This window comes from Somniosus microcephalus, unplaced genomic scaffold (assembly GCF_052327205.1).
Source record: "Somniosus microcephalus isolate GS21.2 unplaced genomic scaffold, FLI_Smic_1.0 scaffold943, whole genome shotgun sequence".
Taxonomy (NCBI): Eukaryota; Metazoa; Chordata; class Chondrichthyes; order Squaliformes; family Somniosidae; genus Somniosus; species Somniosus microcephalus.
Window position 1 is genome coordinate 38,723 of NW_028226130.1, and position 17,310 is coordinate 56,032.

The 17,310-nt window shown below is 46.5% G+C and overlaps 1 protein-coding gene across 1 annotated transcript; it reads right to left on the bottom strand.

The window, feature by feature from the left end:
* Positions 1 to 3,914: 3,914 nt before the first annotated feature.
* On the bottom strand, positions 3,915 to 16,649 carry LOC147080951 (protein O-mannosyl-transferase TMTC1-like; the record flags this gene model as incomplete). The annotated part of the gene is made up of 4 exons (XM_085981008.1): positions 15,459 to 16,649; positions 8,742 to 8,909; positions 5,458 to 5,571; positions 3,915 to 4,058 (listed from the first exon to the last, which is right to left on the bottom strand). Coding segments are annotated over exons 1-4 (434 nt in total), but the record flags the coding sequence as incomplete, so codon positions are not given.
* Positions 16,650 to 17,310: the final 661 nt, after the last annotated feature.

Genomic DNA, 17,310 nt, shown 5'->3' on the forward strand with positions numbered 1-17,310 from the left:
TATGGAACCAGCTCCTCACATCAGCGGGCTGGGAGAGAAGGCGGTTAATCTGATGGCACACTGCCAAAACTCCCTAGAGATGGAATTCTTTACATCCCATCCAAGAAAGAAAGAACTGGCATTTATATCGTGCTTTTAACAATATCAGGACGTCCCAAAGCGCTTTACAGCCATTGAAGTGCTTTTGAAGGGCTGTTGGGGTCTTATGGAGCCCTACCCAGCTTGAGTGCGGAGAGGAGGGATGAAAACTGGCAGCTGACATGGTTCGGCGACAGCCATCGTTTCTGAAGCGAATGCACCCGAGATATTGCTCCTCAGTTTAGCCGAGTTAGAAGAAGTGCTCCCTGAAGACCCGCTGTGGGTACGGCCTCATGCGCAGTGCCCTCCTCCTCCTCCCTCTTCTCCCAGCTGCTCCTTTCTCTCTCCCGTCTTCCTTACTCTCCCCCACCCCCGGTCCATCAGCCCCAAAGGCAGCCCTGGCTGAGCACCCATGACCGCAGTAAAACGGTTTAAAAAACCGGGCAGCAGCAAAAACCTCTTCTCAGAAATCAGAATTAAGTTTGCAGAGTCAGAAAACAGGCCAAAAAAACACCCAAAAAATTAACCAGCAGCCGAAAAGAACAAACCAGCAACTATCCTGCCGGCTGGTGTGATGTGTTACAACTCTCCCTACGCCTGGGAGGGAGCTGGAACGGTTCTCAACTAGGCTGGAGATCGCATCATATAGAAGATAACTTTATTGATAACACTTGGTCCATGTGATCTCCTGGGCTGGTTTTGATCGCCTGAGGGGGTCGGAGAGGAATATCCAGAGTATTTTTCCCTTGTTTTTTCTGCCTCTTCCAGGAGATGACATGGCTGCGAGGGGGGGGCGGGGCGAACTATTTAGCTATGATGCTCCAGCCATCATGAGTGTGGGGCAGGCTTGATGGACCAACTGGTCTTTTCCTGCCCGTCAATTTTGTAAGTTCACAATCTGTGTGTACTGGATGAGCCCTTCAAATAGTGCTGCTGTAGGGTCCTTCCTGCCTGTTAGAGCCACAAGTTTATCACATGGCCAATCAGGCACGGGGACATCCCTAGATCACAAAAGATGTCCTACAACAAGCGCAAGACCCATTAATATTTTAATTAGTGAGTTAAATAGGTCTGGCATGCGCCCTGGATGTCTACAGAGCAGCCCGAACCAATATGGCGGGCGGTGCACTTCCAGTGCGTAATATTGGATGCTTAGGCGCCCGTTTTGCGACTGAAAAACAGGCACGGCACCATCGAATTTCTGTATCTGTGTCTCGTCTGACTCCAAATGCACAGCCAGGACCTTAGTATAACCTTATAGTAAGGAGTTGGAAAACGTGCCCTTGTACTCGACAGTCCTGGCTATGTATCTCATTATCCTGTTCGCTTTTTAAATTGTTTTGTCACACGGCATACGCATTGAAAGCGACAGGTCTATTATTCCTCGGTCCTTTTCCAAGTACTGTAGTCTCCTTTTATAAATCACCTCTTTCGCACCTCATCATTTCCCATTTACAGCCCCATTTCCCTTCTCGTTGTAATCTCCCTCATGCCCACTTGCAGCTCTCAATTCCATCTCTGCTTATTTTTTTAAGCTGCACTTTGCAGATCAAATTATTTCCCCAATACTGTAGTTTGTGGCACCCAATTTTCTTTGCTGAGGCAGTAGTTTAAAACTCAGCCTGCATTTACATCAAAACAGGAGGAGGCCATTCGGCCCTTCGAGACTCTTCTGCCGTTCTGTTAGATCATGGCTGATCTGTACCTCAACTCTACTAGCCTTGTGCACAATGAAGGCTTTTGTCAGTGTACCTGTGGAGAGAGCAGCTTGATACGTTTTTTCCCCTGTATCCGTGGAAGCAATTCAATTTTCCCTTCCCTACGCTCCAGCAATGGAATTTGACAGAAAGACTCCAGAATATCCTCTGTCATGGCTACTGCACTTCGAAAGCCGATAAGATGTGGCAATTTGTATTCAGTCAACAAGAAAACGCAAACACAACTATGAAGGGGAACTGAAGTGGGGAGGCAGAAACACATCTTCGTGCCAGTATATGTTACACACTAGTGAGATCTAAATTACATGACATAAAATAGCTTTTCAATTAGCAACACGACAGGCCGACAACAGCAATATCTGTGCTAACAAATATCCTTAATTTTCCAATTAGAACTACTGCCCAACACCCCGAGACCTCACTATGCTTGGGTACGTGTGCCTCAGTGAAAATCCTACAGCATAGAATCCTACAGCATAGAAGGAGGCATTTTGTCCTGTCGTGTCTGTGCCAGCTCTTTGAAAGAGCTCTCCAATTAGTCGCACTCCCTCTGCTCTTTCCCCATGGCCCTGCAATTTTTTTCTTTTCAAGTACATATCCAATTCCCTTTTGAAAGTTACGATTGAATCCGCTTCCACCAACTTTTCAGGCAGTGCATTCCAGATCATAAGCAAACGCTGCATTAAAAAAATTCTCCTCATCTCCCCTCTAGCTCTTTTACAAATTACCTTTGAACTGTGTCCTCTGGTTACTGACCCACCAGCCAGTGGAAACAGTTTCTCCCTACCTATTCTATCAGAATCCCTCATAATTTTGAACACCTCTATTAAATAAAACAACTCCAACAGTTCCACACTTGTGATGTTGTGTTGAGGGTGGGGTCGAACCAGCAGTGTTACAGTAAGATTTAGACACCAAACTTCAGTGAACTCGTCGTGAAAATCTTAGTACAGGAAGTTCTTTTTTATCCAGCACCGACGGGACCAGCGTGCTGCCGGTTGATCAAAAAGTCCGGATTACAGAGAGGTATACTTACTAAGGTACGAGAGCCCCGTACATGGCCACAGATCCAGGAGTCCCTGTTGCAGGAACCCCAGTTACACGGCCACAGATCCAGGAACCCCGGTTACATGGCCACTAATATGAAGTAAAACTTACCTGAACCTACTCCTGAATTTTGCCGGTTAAGAGAGATTTCCGGTTATTTAGGTGCCGGTAAAAAGAGAGTTTCCTGTACTGACTAGCCGCATTGAACTTCAATGAGGCTGCTCAAACATGCTTAGGCCATAGATGAAGATGGAAAACCAGCTCCAGTTACACAGCTGGACAAGGTACAGATATAAAGAAATCAATGGAGACTTCTTTACCACCAAGATGCACCATCTGAAACCAGTCTTGTTTCTGCTGCGAGTCTATTGTCCGCCCACACAAGCCCAAAGACTTGCAGTAGCAAGTAGACACCAGCCCGTTTCACAAACATGAAGTGGGCCACACACAATGGGTTTTCTCCAAAACTTGCATTGCGTATGGGCAGGCCACAATTCATGACACAGAGAGAGCTGAGGGAGAACTTCAAGAACATGCTTTCATCTTTCTCCCTCTCTCTAGATAAAGCAAGTCTTTTTTAGTTTGGAGTTGAACAGAGGCCTGGAGATTTCTTACTAAGGTTAGTGCAAGTTAGCATGGAAATTGTTGACTTGCAAAGTGAGTCTGACCTGTATCAAAGGGCAAAGTTGTGAATTTTTAGTATTTTGATGGTATGAGGAACGATAGGAAATTGACTGAATCTCACTGAAAACTCTATTGTGTTCACTGATATTCGTCACGTAAAATAAACTAGTCTGTTGCTTCACAATTGGCCTGGTCTCAGTCTGCCTTCCAAAAGATACATGGTAGCACGTCGAGTATCACACAGTGAGGGGTCCTAATGTAGTAGCCCCTAGGTTACGTTATTGTTTAATTCGAAATTGGACATTAAAGGTACTCGTCGGTTAGTGAGGAACATGAGGTTCACTTACAGGAGTGACCAGTGATGCCAAAATTTTAGTGTGGGCCCGTAATTTGTCACAGCAACATTCCAAAAACTCTTAGGAGCATGCGTCAAATTTTTGCACTTACTTCAGCAGGTTCCCCAGATTGAAGAGCGCGCGGTTATGCTGAGGGTTCAATTTCAAGGCCTGTCTGTAATGGACTTCCGCCTCCGACACGGCCTTGGTCAATGTGCCAAGATTGTTCAGTGCGCTGGCGTGACGTGGGTACAACCTGGCAGAAAACAGATTGAAGAACCCAACAGGGAAAAGAAGAAATATTAGTCCTGTAAATCCATTGACAGTCGCTACACAACGGTGTCATGGGAAAGGTATGATTAACGGCATGTTGTCTAGGCATTGTAAGTACATTTAATCTGTATCATTACCTGACTATACCTAGGGTATACCTATCAGGAAAGATAGAACAGGCTGGGGCTCTTTTCTCTAGAAAAGAGAAGACCAAGCGGTGACCTGATAGAGGTCTTTAAAATTATGAAAGGTTTTGATAGGGTAGACGTAGAAAAGATGTTTCCATTTGTGGGAAAGTCCAAAACTAGGGGCCATAAATATAAGATAGTCACTAATACATCCATTAGGGAATTCAGGAGAAACTTATTTTCCCCAGAGAGTGGTTAGAATGTGGAATTCGCTATCACAGGGAGAGGTTGAGGTGAACAGTTTAGATGCATTTAAGGGGAAGCTAGATAAACATATGAAGGAGAAAGAAATAGAAGGATATGTCGATGGGGTTAGATGAAGTAGGCTGGGAGGAGGCTTGTGTGGAGCATAAACACTGGCATGGACCTGTTGGGCCGAATGGTCTGTTTCTGTGCTGCACATCCTATGCAATTCTATATAATTACTGCAATTACCTAACAGTATGCAACAGTATGCTTCCTTGTGTCTGAAAATAAGATCCCGAGGCACTATTCGAAGAACAGCACTCCTGTTCTCCTAGCACTTTCATCAACACCACCAAAGACAGATTAATTGATGAGTCATCTCCATTGGTGTTTTGCAGGACTGTACTGTGCGTAAAATGGCTGCAGCATTTGGCCTACATAACAAGAGCGACTGCATTTCAAAAATAATTAATTGGTTGCTAAGTGCTTTTGGACATCCTGAGGGTTTGATAATGTGCAATAGAAATTCAAGTTCTTTCTCTTTTTTCCTAGGTTTTGATCTCTGTCTTTTCTCCAAGCCTTCTCTTTCTCTTTTTCCACCGCCCCCCACCCCACCCCCCCACCCGAAATCAGGCCTGTGTTACACAACGAGTTGGTCTGGTATGCCACATATGCTAGACTTAAAACCAATCTTCTTTTGATAACCGGACACAAAGCAGCAAACAAGGCAGAGTAAGTAATACGCTGCTCTGCATCTGCTAAACGGCACCAGGCCACCTCATTCTTAAATAGAAAAAGGTGTAGCTATGGTAACTTTTATACTGCCCTTCATCAGGAAGCACAAAGGAGTTGGACTGTGGCCAGGCAAGTCACTTTACATGACAGACTTTGAACACTGAGCCAAGCCTCTTCAGCAGGAGATTGCCCTTTTGTCCCAGGAAATGTTTCAGGTTTGAAGACCGAGGGTTAGGCAAATAGAGCAAGGGAAACACGGGCCTTGCTGCTTACCTCAGAGCTGTTTTGTAATGATAAACCGCTTCGTCATGGCGACCGTGGTCTTTCAGGAAGTTGGCGTAGTTGTAGTGCACCTTGGCATTAAGGGGCAAAGTCTGAACTCCAGATCTATTGAGACAGACAGGGGAAAAACAACCAGAATTACAGGCTCAGCGTGAGTTTTAGTGGAAGCAGCACATTTATTACCCTCATTACGTTCAATAACATCAATGGCTATGCCAAATCATTCAACAAACTTGACTCTTAGCACAAGTGCCTACAATAATATAACACCTTAAATTAATTTACAAAAAAAAAGATATTTCTTAAGGTTTGAAGATAACATCTTGGACACTTTTTCACCCTTCTCCCCTTCCCCTACTTCCTGTTTTATTGCACTCACCACACATTACTATTGCAATGTCAATAGACACAGTGGCCTAGAAATTGAGTGCCCTTAGCGCCGATTTTGCGGCGCTAGAGGGCCTAGCGCTGCACTTGGCGCCGGCGCCGAAATTGCCTGGGGCCCTTACGCCGCGGTAGACCGGTAGCGCTGCGCCGGCACCGATGACGTCATCGGTGTGCGCAGCGTCCCGGTTGCCATGCCGACGGGCCCCAGCGCCGAAATTCAGTTGCGGCCGCCTCGCCCGTGACAGCCGCAACTAAGACTCTGGCAACAGAGTCTTACGAGTCTTTGCGCCGGCGCATTAAAGGCCCCGCGGCGGCCGGCCGCTTTCCCGCCGGCCGCCTGGCCGCAGCTCCCTCCCCGGACTTCCCCCCCCCCCCCCCCCCCCGGAACAGAAGCAAGCCCGGCACTTGTCCGAGGTGCCGGGCTCATTTTTTAAAAGATTTTCGCGGGCCGCGATCGGGTGCAGGCAGCTCCTCCTTAAGGGAGGGAGGAGGCCTGCACTTCCCGAGCCTGCCGCACCGCATCGGGTGCCGCAGCGCCGGAATTGCGGCGCGAAACGGCAGTTAGCGCCGATTTACCGCCGCAAAGACCCTTCAGTAGCGCCGGCAGCCGTTTGGGCGCGGCCCTGCTGAATTTTTGGCGCGCGCAGGGGGACTTAGCGCCGGCACTAACTTCCGGCGCTAAAGCCCTGGCTAAGCCAAAACTCAATTTCTAGGCCAGTGAGTCTGCACCTTGTCAAGCGCCTTATCTGGAAAAGGCAACAGCAAGATAATAACCAAGTGACAGTTTTGGTAGTGAATGGGGTCATCCTTGCAGATCCTCCACCTTTTTATGAGGAAGACACAACCACAATGTTTAAGACATGAGGCATAGTCCAACTGGTTGGGGATGAGTGAGTGAGAAAGAACATGAAAGGCATACACAGTGTGACCAACATTGCCGAAAAGAAATTCATCTGGGCCGTCCCAATGTTTCAGCGATGAAGTCACTGTCCCCAAAGCATACAGACCTTGAAAGTCCCACGGTTCAATCCCCAGTTTGAGCTGTGTCACCTGATCTCAGTTGGGGCTGCGATTGAGATGCAGCAATTGGCCACTGCTCCTGTGGGTTAGGGAGGACAAAAATGGCCAAGGAGCCCATTCCTGTTTGAAATGCATATGTGTGTGTGTGCGTGCGTCTGTGAGAACACCGGGCGAGGATAGGGTTGGGATCAGCTGAAATGCCTCGTACAGTCCGCTGACTCTGGCAATGCTCAAATGAAGAGCTGAGGGAGCCAATGCTTTTCAGAAGAGGTGAGAAAGGGAGAAAATTGTAGGGAAGAACCTCTACAGGCCGTACTCAAGTGTGCACTACTTTGTTAAAATTACAGTTTTGCTTTCAATGGAAAACATTACTTGACTATAGAATGTTCCAACACAGAAACAGGCTGTGAGGCCCATTAAATCTGGCCACTGATTTTCTGCACATGATCCACTCGGTCGAATCCCACTCTCCTGCGCACTTCCCATATCTTTTAACTTTTTTTCAAGCAACAGTCTAATTCCCTTTTAAAAGAATTTATGGACTCTGTTTCAACAAGGGTTCATGGCAGAGAATTCCACCATCTGACCATCCTTCATGTAAAGGCGTTTTTTTGCCCCTAAGCTTCCTCATAATGCTTTTTGTGATCATCTTAAACTCATGCCCTCTTGTTAGTGCCTCACCGACCAGTGGAAATGGCTCAACGACTGTTTACCTGACAGCACAGATGTCAAAATAAATTTGGACATGGTCCCTTTAAGGAAACCGGCTGATGATGCGTCATCAAATGACCTGCTTCCTCTAATTGGCTGAGAAACGCGCTGGGCAGGCCCAATCAGGGGAAATTCATTTCAGAGGCCGGGATGGAGACAGCAGCGGGATCGGGACCCACCGTGGTCTGCGTCATGACCTTGAACTCCTTCCTCCCTGGTGATTTCTGCTCTGCGGCAGGACATGTGTGAAGGTCACTGCCTCCAGATCCTCCATCTCAACTGCCCCAATGCCGGCTTGCCCTCATTCGCTTATTTAATTACTTACTGTTGTGAACGTCAAAATAAGTTCACGGTCGGGAGGAAAGAAATCACGTTCTGTCCCGTAACTTTCACGTCACTGACTGGGTTACGTTACAGTCCGTCACCTCGCTTTTTGGTTTACAAATACCACTTTCTTTTTTTATGGTTGTATCTCACTCCTAGAACTAAGCACAACGCCTGGGTTGGGACACTTTGGGGCCAGACAGGAGCGGTGATTGTGCAGGCAAACATTCTTCCGTCTCCCTGATGTCTGCTGCCACTTCTGGAATTTTCTGCCACAGGTGACCGCGGAACTTGAACACCAAGAAGAGGTTTGCGATGGGGAGAAGGTTGTCCAGCACTCTTTCCAACTGCAGGAAACTAAATTTTCCTCTACGCTACAGTGTGACACGAGCTGCAGCCATGCCCCCCCCAAACCGAGTTAGGCAACAGGGAAGCCACAGAAATGCCACCAGGATCGTCCCGGCAGCATTCAAGTTAGCCTAACTCTGGAAGATCTGCTGGGTGAAAGTAGGGGCACCCCAACAGGCAGAAGTCCCGCCCGACACACTTCCAGTGGGAATCTTTGCATGGAGGGCAATCAAGGCCCGAGTGATTAAATGGGTTTGTGGGCAGGTTCACTCTTTTTCATCATAAATCTCACTTCTACCGTTTCCCCTATGTTAAAAAATCTCTGCTTAAAACACATCTTTATTAGCGTCCTCTCTATTTAAAAGTACATCTATACAAAAAAGGCCAATTTTCCCTGTGCTCAACTCTTTTGTGGAGCGCTCCAGGCCACATGCTGTACACGACTGGCTCTTTAACAGTGTCAGGCCTGATCAGCCCGCTCTTACCTGAATAGAGATTCCCTGGACAGCCACACCTCGTTCTGTCTGAGGGTCTTCCAGAAGAACAGTCCCAGGACAAGCAAGGTGGATACGGTGACAACGCTGGCTCCCCATTTACTGAGAACTCCACACAATCGGTTCAAGCCATGGACGACGAGGATGCAGTATCCCATACTGAAGTTAAAAGGGGGAAAAAGACACATGAAAATACTGGAAAATAAGGCCCCCAAATATGTCACAATTTCCAACAACAATTACATTTTAAGTGGCTTGACCTACAACAACCACTTGCATTTATATAGTGCCTTTAACGTAGAAAAACAACCCAAGGTGGTTCACGTAATCGTAATCAAACTTAAATGGATGAAAAGAACATGGAGAAATGTGAAGTTATCCACTTATATAGGAAAAATAGAAAATCAGAATATTCTTTATATGGTGAGAGACTGGGAAATGTTGGTGTTCAGACAGACCTGGGTATCCTTGTACACGAAACACAAAGTTAAACGCAGGTACAGCAAGCAATTAGGAAAGCAAATGGTATGTTGGTCTTTATCACAAAAGGATTGGAGTACAAGAGTAAAGAAGTCTTACTGCAATTATATAGGGCCCTGGTGAGACCACACCTGGAGTATTGTGACAGCTTTGGTCTCCTTACCTAAGGAAGGATATACTTGCCATAGAGGGAGTGCAACAAAGGTTCACCAGACTGATTCCTGGGATGGGGGTGGGGTGGGGGGGAATGTACTATGAGGAGAGATGAGTAGACTAGGCCTATATTCCCGAAAGTTTAGAAGAATGAGAGGTGATCTCATTGAAACGTATAAAATTCTTAAGGGGCTTGACAGGGTAGATGCTGGGAGGATATTTCATCTGGCTGGGGAGTCTAGAACTAGGGGTCACAGTCTCAGAATAAGGGGGTTGGCCTTCAGAACTGAGATGAGGAGAAATTTCTTCACTCAGAGGGTGGTGAATCTTTGTAACTCTCTACCCCAGAAGGTTGTGGGGGCTCACTCATTGAGTCTATTCAAGATAGAGATCAATAGATTTTTGTATACTAAGGAAATTGAGGAATATGGGGACAATGCGGGAAGGTGGAATCGAGGTAGAGGATCAGCTATGATCTTACTGAATGGCGGAGCAGGCTCGAAGGGCCTAATGGCCTACTCCTGCTCCTATTTCGATGTTCTTATGACAAGTCAAAGAATTAGATATTAGAAGGGGTGATGAAAAGCTTGATAAAAAAAGGTGCGTTTTAAGGAGGGCAGAATGGTGGAGAGCCGGGGAGGATTAAGGAGGGAATTCCAGAGCATAGGGCCTAGACAACTGAATGCACGGCAGCCAATGGTGGGGCGAAGGGAGTGGGGGATGCACAAGAGGCAAGAACTGGAGAGGGTTGCAGGGCTGGAGGAGGCTACAGAGATAGACAGAGGCGAGGCCATGAAAGGATTTAAACTATAATTGAACGCAAATACTGTAATGGTCTATGAAAGACTAACAAACTACTTCAAGCTATCCTGCAGACAGCCCAGGAGCACATGCACTCATGCATCAAACATTGCGGAGTACAAAGTCACACAGAGCCAAGCTTGTATTTATTCAAAAAATGTTCTGCATATGTACAAAATAGATCTTCTAGAGTGAATCACAGTGAACGTGAAAACCGGGGTTGTCGAAGAGTCACTATATTTGGCCTCGGTACTCCTCGTTAATGAGGGGAGAATTGGGCAGAAATCTCGCCCACGATTGCCATCCGAGAATTCTGCTAGAAGAGCATGAAGGTGGATGTTGGCGGAGGACAGAAGCGCGTTCAACTTAGATATCTCCCCACTATAATAGAATAGCTCAATGTCTGTTCTCATACATGGACAACGGCCACATGGACAAGTTACTAGAGGCCTCACACCAGCCGTGAAATCGGACCTCAGAATGAGTCACTTCCCTCAGGAGAGGAGGGGAAAGAAAAAAAAACATTTCCATTACTGAATCATACAGAAATATTCAACAGCTCAATGCTACCATCCAATTAAAATATTAACCATTGGAAACTGGCTGCAGAACATATGCAAGTGATAGAGATCTGGAATGAAGCTGGCAAGCCGCCAACACTGTCAGCCTTCGGGGGCTCAAGGGGAAAGAAGTCCAGGGAAGGAGTTTCTTGTTCCAAGTATACATCCATTTTATGGGATAACATAATACGCTCAGTATAATTTTGACATGATTTGGAACAAGACCAGTGGAGAGCCCCCAGGTCTGGTGTACCTCCCTACTAGGCCACTCTGGCATGGTCACCGACAGGAACTATCGAGTTGCATCCCGGACTAGCTTGACTGCAAAAATCTCCAGGCCACAACTTCACGTCGGCTTAAAAGCTGCTGAACCCCAGGAAGGTGCAACATCAGCTGGTGACATCACCAGAGTGGCCTAGCAGGGAGCAAGAGTGTACCTGAGTTCTATGGCAACAAGAATACTTTTACCAGAATGGGCTCATAAAATTCGATGGAGTCGATTATTTCACCGAGAATGAGGAAGTAAGAAAGAACCTACATTTTTATAGCACCTTTTATGACCTCAAACCCTCCCAAAGTATTTCACATCCAATGAGTTGCTTTTGGAATGCAGTCACTTGTTCTGCAGGCAAGCGCAGCAACTTGTTTGCATTCAGTAAGGTCCTGCAAACCGCAATGAGATAACTGACCGATAATCTTTAAAAATCCGCCTGAACAGGCAGCTGAGGTACAGTATTGAGTTTAATGTCTCATCGGAACCACAGCACTTCCTCAGTGCTGCAGTGGAATGTCAGCTTAGATTACATGTCAAGTCCTGGATGGGAACTGGAATCCACGACCTTCTGACTAAGAGGTGAGAATGCTACCACTGAGTCAGGCTAACACATTCAACCATAGTATTCCTCAAGACTTTCCTTCCTATATAACCTTTGATATAAAGACGACAATATTGTATTGTGGAGTGTTCCTGGATGGTTTGAGGACTGAGGCTTTCCATATCATCAGTGTGTAATATTTCTATCCAAGTCAGTCACATGAAATCTGTAAATCTGCAGTATGATATTGGCTGGGGAATCATCATCACAGCTGGGTCACAGTAAACATCAAAATCTGTACTCCAGATCTTGGGCTACCCGTGAACATCACCACTGCAGATCTACTATTCCACACTCAACTATTCTAATGCTCTTCCCTCACCCATCCTCCACCCTTCATAAACTTCAGCTCATCCAAAACGCTGTTGCCTGTATTATAACTCGCACCAAATCCTGTTCACCCATCACTCCTGTACTCACCGATCTACATTGGCTCCCGGTCCAGTAATGCGTCAGTTTTTAAATTCTCATCCTCGTGTTCAAATAACTCCTTGGCCTCACTCCTCTCTATCTCTAAAACTTCCCCAGCTCTACAACCGTCCTCCAACTCGGAGTTCCTCCAACTCTGGCCTTCTTGTGCATCCACCAATTCCTTCACCCCACCATTGGCGGCCAAGCCTTCATCCATCTAGGCCCTAATTCCCTCCCTAAACCTCCCCCACCTCTATCTTTTCCTGTACAACGCACCTTAAAACCTACCTCTTACCTGTCCTAATGTCTCTCTGTCAATTTTAGTCCACTTACGACTCTGCGAAGCGCCTTGGGACTTTTACTACTTTAAAGGCGCTATATAAATGCAAATTGTTGTTGCACTGGACAATATACAAAGGTTTAAAATGGATGCAAATGTGCTCCCCGCACTAACATACTAAAGGTGACAGCAGATTGTATAATTGCAAGAGTTTCACTCCCCAGGGTCACGCTATGTTGTCCAGACTCTCCAATGTCTGAGATTGTCTAGCCAACTGCCGTTCCCTTGAGATTCACTGCAGAGCCCATAGTCAGCAATGTCCAGCGCAATGCAAACCTCGTACCAGTCCACTGTCTGCAATGAAACACTGAGGTACTGCAATCGAACACTCAGGTGAGCATCTGAAAGCTTGCATGTGTTACTGGGAATATTTAATTTTCTAAAGCCCCCGAAAAAAGGACATCTCAGTATGTAGAAGTATTTCTGTACATTTGTGTTCCAGCAGCTAGATTTTCACCAGCGGTCCTTGGTTCAAATTCAGTCTCATATCAAAAAGGTTGCTACACAAGTAAATGCCTTGTGCAAATCCTTCCCCCCTCTCTCTCAAGTGGGTTCCAATATGCCGAGCTGCTAAATCGGCACCAAGATTGCTGGGAATTGAATGGGAGTACTTTGCATCGGTGTTTACCAAGGAAGAGGACTTTGCCAAAGCTACAGTAAATAAGGAGGTTGTCGGGATAAGAATAGAGAGAGGAGGTACTAGATAGGCTGGCAGTACTTAAAGTGGATAAATCACCCGGTCCGGATGACTTATCTTCCAATCCTTCTTAGATACAGGGATGATGCCAGAGGACTGGAGGATTGCAAATGTTACACCCTTGTTCATAAAGGGGGAGAAGGACAAACCTGACAATTATAGGCCAGTCAGTTTAACGTCGGTGGTGGGGAAGCTTACAAAAACAATAATTTGGTAGAAAATTAACAGTCACTTGGACAAGTATGGACTAATAAAGGAAAGCCAGCATGGATTTGTTAAGGGCAAATCGTGTTTGACTAACTTGATTGAGATTTGATGAGGTAACAGAGAGGAGGGATGAGGGCAGTGTAGTTGGTGTTATGTACACGGACTTTCAAAAGGTGTTTGATAAAAGCATAGTACTCCAAGCCTGGGAACATGCAAAGTACAATTGGATTGCTATGTACTGCCATTAAATTACTGTCCCAACCTTCTACTGATCAATAATTCAACATTTGGCAGGTTGTGGCTGTCAAACCAGTTAAACAGTCACTTCAGGATAATGGAGTTAGCACATATAATGTCATAACCCAACAGCAGGCCAGCCGTAACCATAGCAACAGTGCGGGTTTGTGGGCTTAAGTTTAGAGAACTGCCATGTACCTTATGGCAGCTAACTGAAGAACGTCACGGGTGCAGTCTGCCAGACTTTGCCTATCCACCCTCTCGGCTGCAGGGGAGAAGGTGCACCAGCCATCAAGACCTGTACCAGGATTGGCGGGAGGGGGGGGGTGGGGAGGGGGGAGATAATGGGCAAGATTTCGGGCAAGTTTGAAGGATGAAAAGTGGCCTTTTCTCCAACCGTCCTGTATGGGTAAAAAGAAGTCAGGAGAGACAGGAAGGGTCATTCTGCCAGGTGCTCAAGCATCATTCACCATTAGAAGCATGGAGACTTCAGTGAAACAGCAAAGTCAAAGATTTATAAATCTCGGGTTAGGCCACAGCTGGAGTATTGTGTCCAATTCTGGGCACCACACTTTAGGAAGGATGTCAAAGCCTTGGAGAGGGAGCAGAGGAGATTTACTAAAATAGTACCAGGGATGAGGGATTTCAATTATGTAGAGAGACTAGAGAAGCTGGGATTGTTCTCTTTAGAGCAGAGAAGGTTAAGGGGAGATGCAATAGAGTTGTTCAAAATTATATGGGGTTTTGGTAGAGTAGATAGGAAGAAATTGTTTCCAGCGGCAGGAGGTTCGATAACCAGAAGACACAAATTTAAGATAATTAAGAGGGAAGAGGAGGATATTTTTTATACGCAGGAAGTTGTTATGACCTGGAATGCATTGCTTGAAAGGGAGGTGGAAGCAGATTCATTAGTAACTTTCAAAAGAGAATTTGATACATACTTGAAAAGGATAAATGTACAGGGCTATGGGGAAAGAGCAGGGAAGTGGGACTGGTGGAGAGCTCTTTCACAGAGCCAGCACAAGCACAGGCCTCTTTCTGTGCTGCATTATTCTATGATTCTATAACCATTAGGCCAGACAATGGTCTTGAAACCATGTTAACTAAAGGCACTAGTGGCGCTCAGAGGGAGGCCTGTGACCTCAGAATTATGTCCTTCCTTTTACTGGACCTGTGTGGCTGGTCTCTGTTGCACGGCTAATAGGGCTTCTTAGCCAAGACCTTCTGAATGACGTTGGATGACTGCAGATGACTACTCCAAGCTGCAAGAGGGCAGACGTTATCGTAAGGGACAGTTCAAGCATTATAAAGACACAATGAAAGGGAACCTAGATAACTTTGAAATCAACCTGGAATTCCGGGATCGAGGGGCTGAATGGACTCCTCCTGTTCCTATGCCTCCAACCTCTGCTGTGAGGAACCACAAAGAATTGAGTGCCGGGCACCAGCGGAGTCATGGAATTCACCTCCTTTATAATGTAGGAACGTAGGAACAGGAGTAGGCCATTTAGCCCCTCGAGCCAGTTCCACCATTCAATGAGATCATGGCTGATCTGTGATCCAACTCCATATGCCCCACCGTCACCTTCTACCAACTTCATGGGGGTCACACTGACATTCAGTAATCAGCACAATTCATCATCCTGGGGCTTACAAAACAGATGAAAGTCATTGTAAGCCAAATGCTGCAGTTCCTCTTAAACAGCTCTAGAAATCCCCCCCCCGCAACCCCCGCCCCGCCGTTGCTGTGAATCTCTCGCCAAACACTCCTGCCATTGCGTTGTCTAATGTGGAAATAAGATGACAAGGTTTGGGTAATCCCACTCCCTCTCTGGACAGCTCGAGTCCCGCACAAGTTACTCACAAGAGGCATTGAGTAACGGCAGGCCTGCTTCCCTTATGGCCCATTACATGGAGCGTGTCAACACCTCATCGGATGGTCCTTACCTGGGCATGTACAGCACCCGCTCCGCCACCACGAACCCCACTCTGAAAAAGAGGTTGCTGGCGGGAATGAATGGGAAGACCAAGAACAGCAAGCCCACTAAAACCTCTCTGTGCTCCAGTTTCTGCAGAAGGAGGGGAGAAAAGCATCAATTCATTGATGAATTTGACAACCAGTGTATAAATAAAATATGCAACACATTACTTTATTCACACATGCTGAATGAAATAGTCTTCTTTGTAAAGCAGCAACCTTATCACAATGAAATATGATTATTTTTTTCAAAACGACAGATACTATCTCGAGGAGATGATTAACATAGTCTAGGCACACCATGGTGGCAGAAGAGGCGCAGTCAGTGCTAATGCACCGATGCAGGTTTTAAAGGGTTAAATTAGAAGGACGCTGCATAAACTTGGCTTGCATTCCCTTGAGTTTAGAAGGTTGAGGGGTGATCTAATCGTGGTGTTTCAAATGGTAGAGGGATTCGATAGGCTAGATAGAGTGAAACTATTTCCCCTGGTGGGGGAGCCCAGATCAAGGTTGGGGCCTCGTTAAAATGTTACATCTGAATGACGGCAGCTCTGACAGTGCAGCAATCCCTCAGTACTGCACTGAAGGATCAGCTCAAATTATGTGCTCAAGTCCTTAGAGCGGAGCTTGAACCCATACCTACCGATAACATTGCTACCACTGAGCCAAAGTCGACAAGGCTTTGCTTCTGTTTGGTTGGCCCACATTGGGCAAATGACCCAAATCTGTCAGATCACCTCTCTTTGAAGACAAGACCCTCACTATGCTCCTGACCCAGACAAAATACCATGGCCTCCAAAGGTTTGATACCCAGCTTAGCTTTACTAACAGCCAATGTATTCTCCTGTAAGTACTGCTTAAACTGTACAGTGACTTTACAACATGCACACATTCTTATAGCTGAAGAAGAAATAGAAATAGAATATGAATCATGGCAATTTGGGCAAAGTACTGGAGAATGAACTGTATCTTGGCAAGGAGTCAACATCGCCAAGTGAGGAGAGAATTGGGAGAGGGAGGGAATAAAGCAAAACTACAACTGGTTTTATTGAATTAAACATTAGCACTAGGGCCAAACATCTGGATTACTAGTCCAAGAACATACTGTATTACTGTACCCATTCTAATACGGTGCACGCCCATCAGTGAGTCCTTTGCCCTCACCCAGAAAAACCATTAACTTTAATTGAAGCTTTCTTCCACTGAAGCCAAGGGGTTTAAAGCATTCAGTTAATGCAGAGATTGCCCTGCTGGAGTGCACACAGTCAGAAGCAGAATTAGTTCTGAACTGCAGCCGTGATTGCCAACGACACGGCATCAAACTTCAAGCTGCATTGACCAAACTAATTCCCCTCAACACCCACCACTGCCAAATAAAAATCAATCAGATCAGCTCGAAGTTGGAGCAATGGGAATTCCGACAGCAACGTCATTCTCCGCATGGCAGCAGCTTGCAAGACCCCCCAAGAACACGGAAGTCCAGAACAAGGTAAGCCAGGCAGGAGTTAATGGGGGAGAAATTGGGTGAGTAGTGCCACCTGTTAGCGCCTAAAGAGGCAGTCAGTGGCTGTAGCGCCACTGGCTGCGTCTGCGGCGATATTCAGTAGGGGTGCTAATGGTGGCGTTAAGCATTTGCGCTGCGCCGCCACCGATGACGTCATCGGTGTGCGCAGCGCCCCATTCATGCCCCGTTCGCGGTATTTGGTAGCGAACGCCGCATTTGCGCCGCTCGCTACCCGCGCCCGGTTCACGGGGCCTTACTGTGCCGGCAGCGGCGCAAGTTAAGGTGGAGGCGCGGGGCGCCTGCCAGCACCTCCGTCC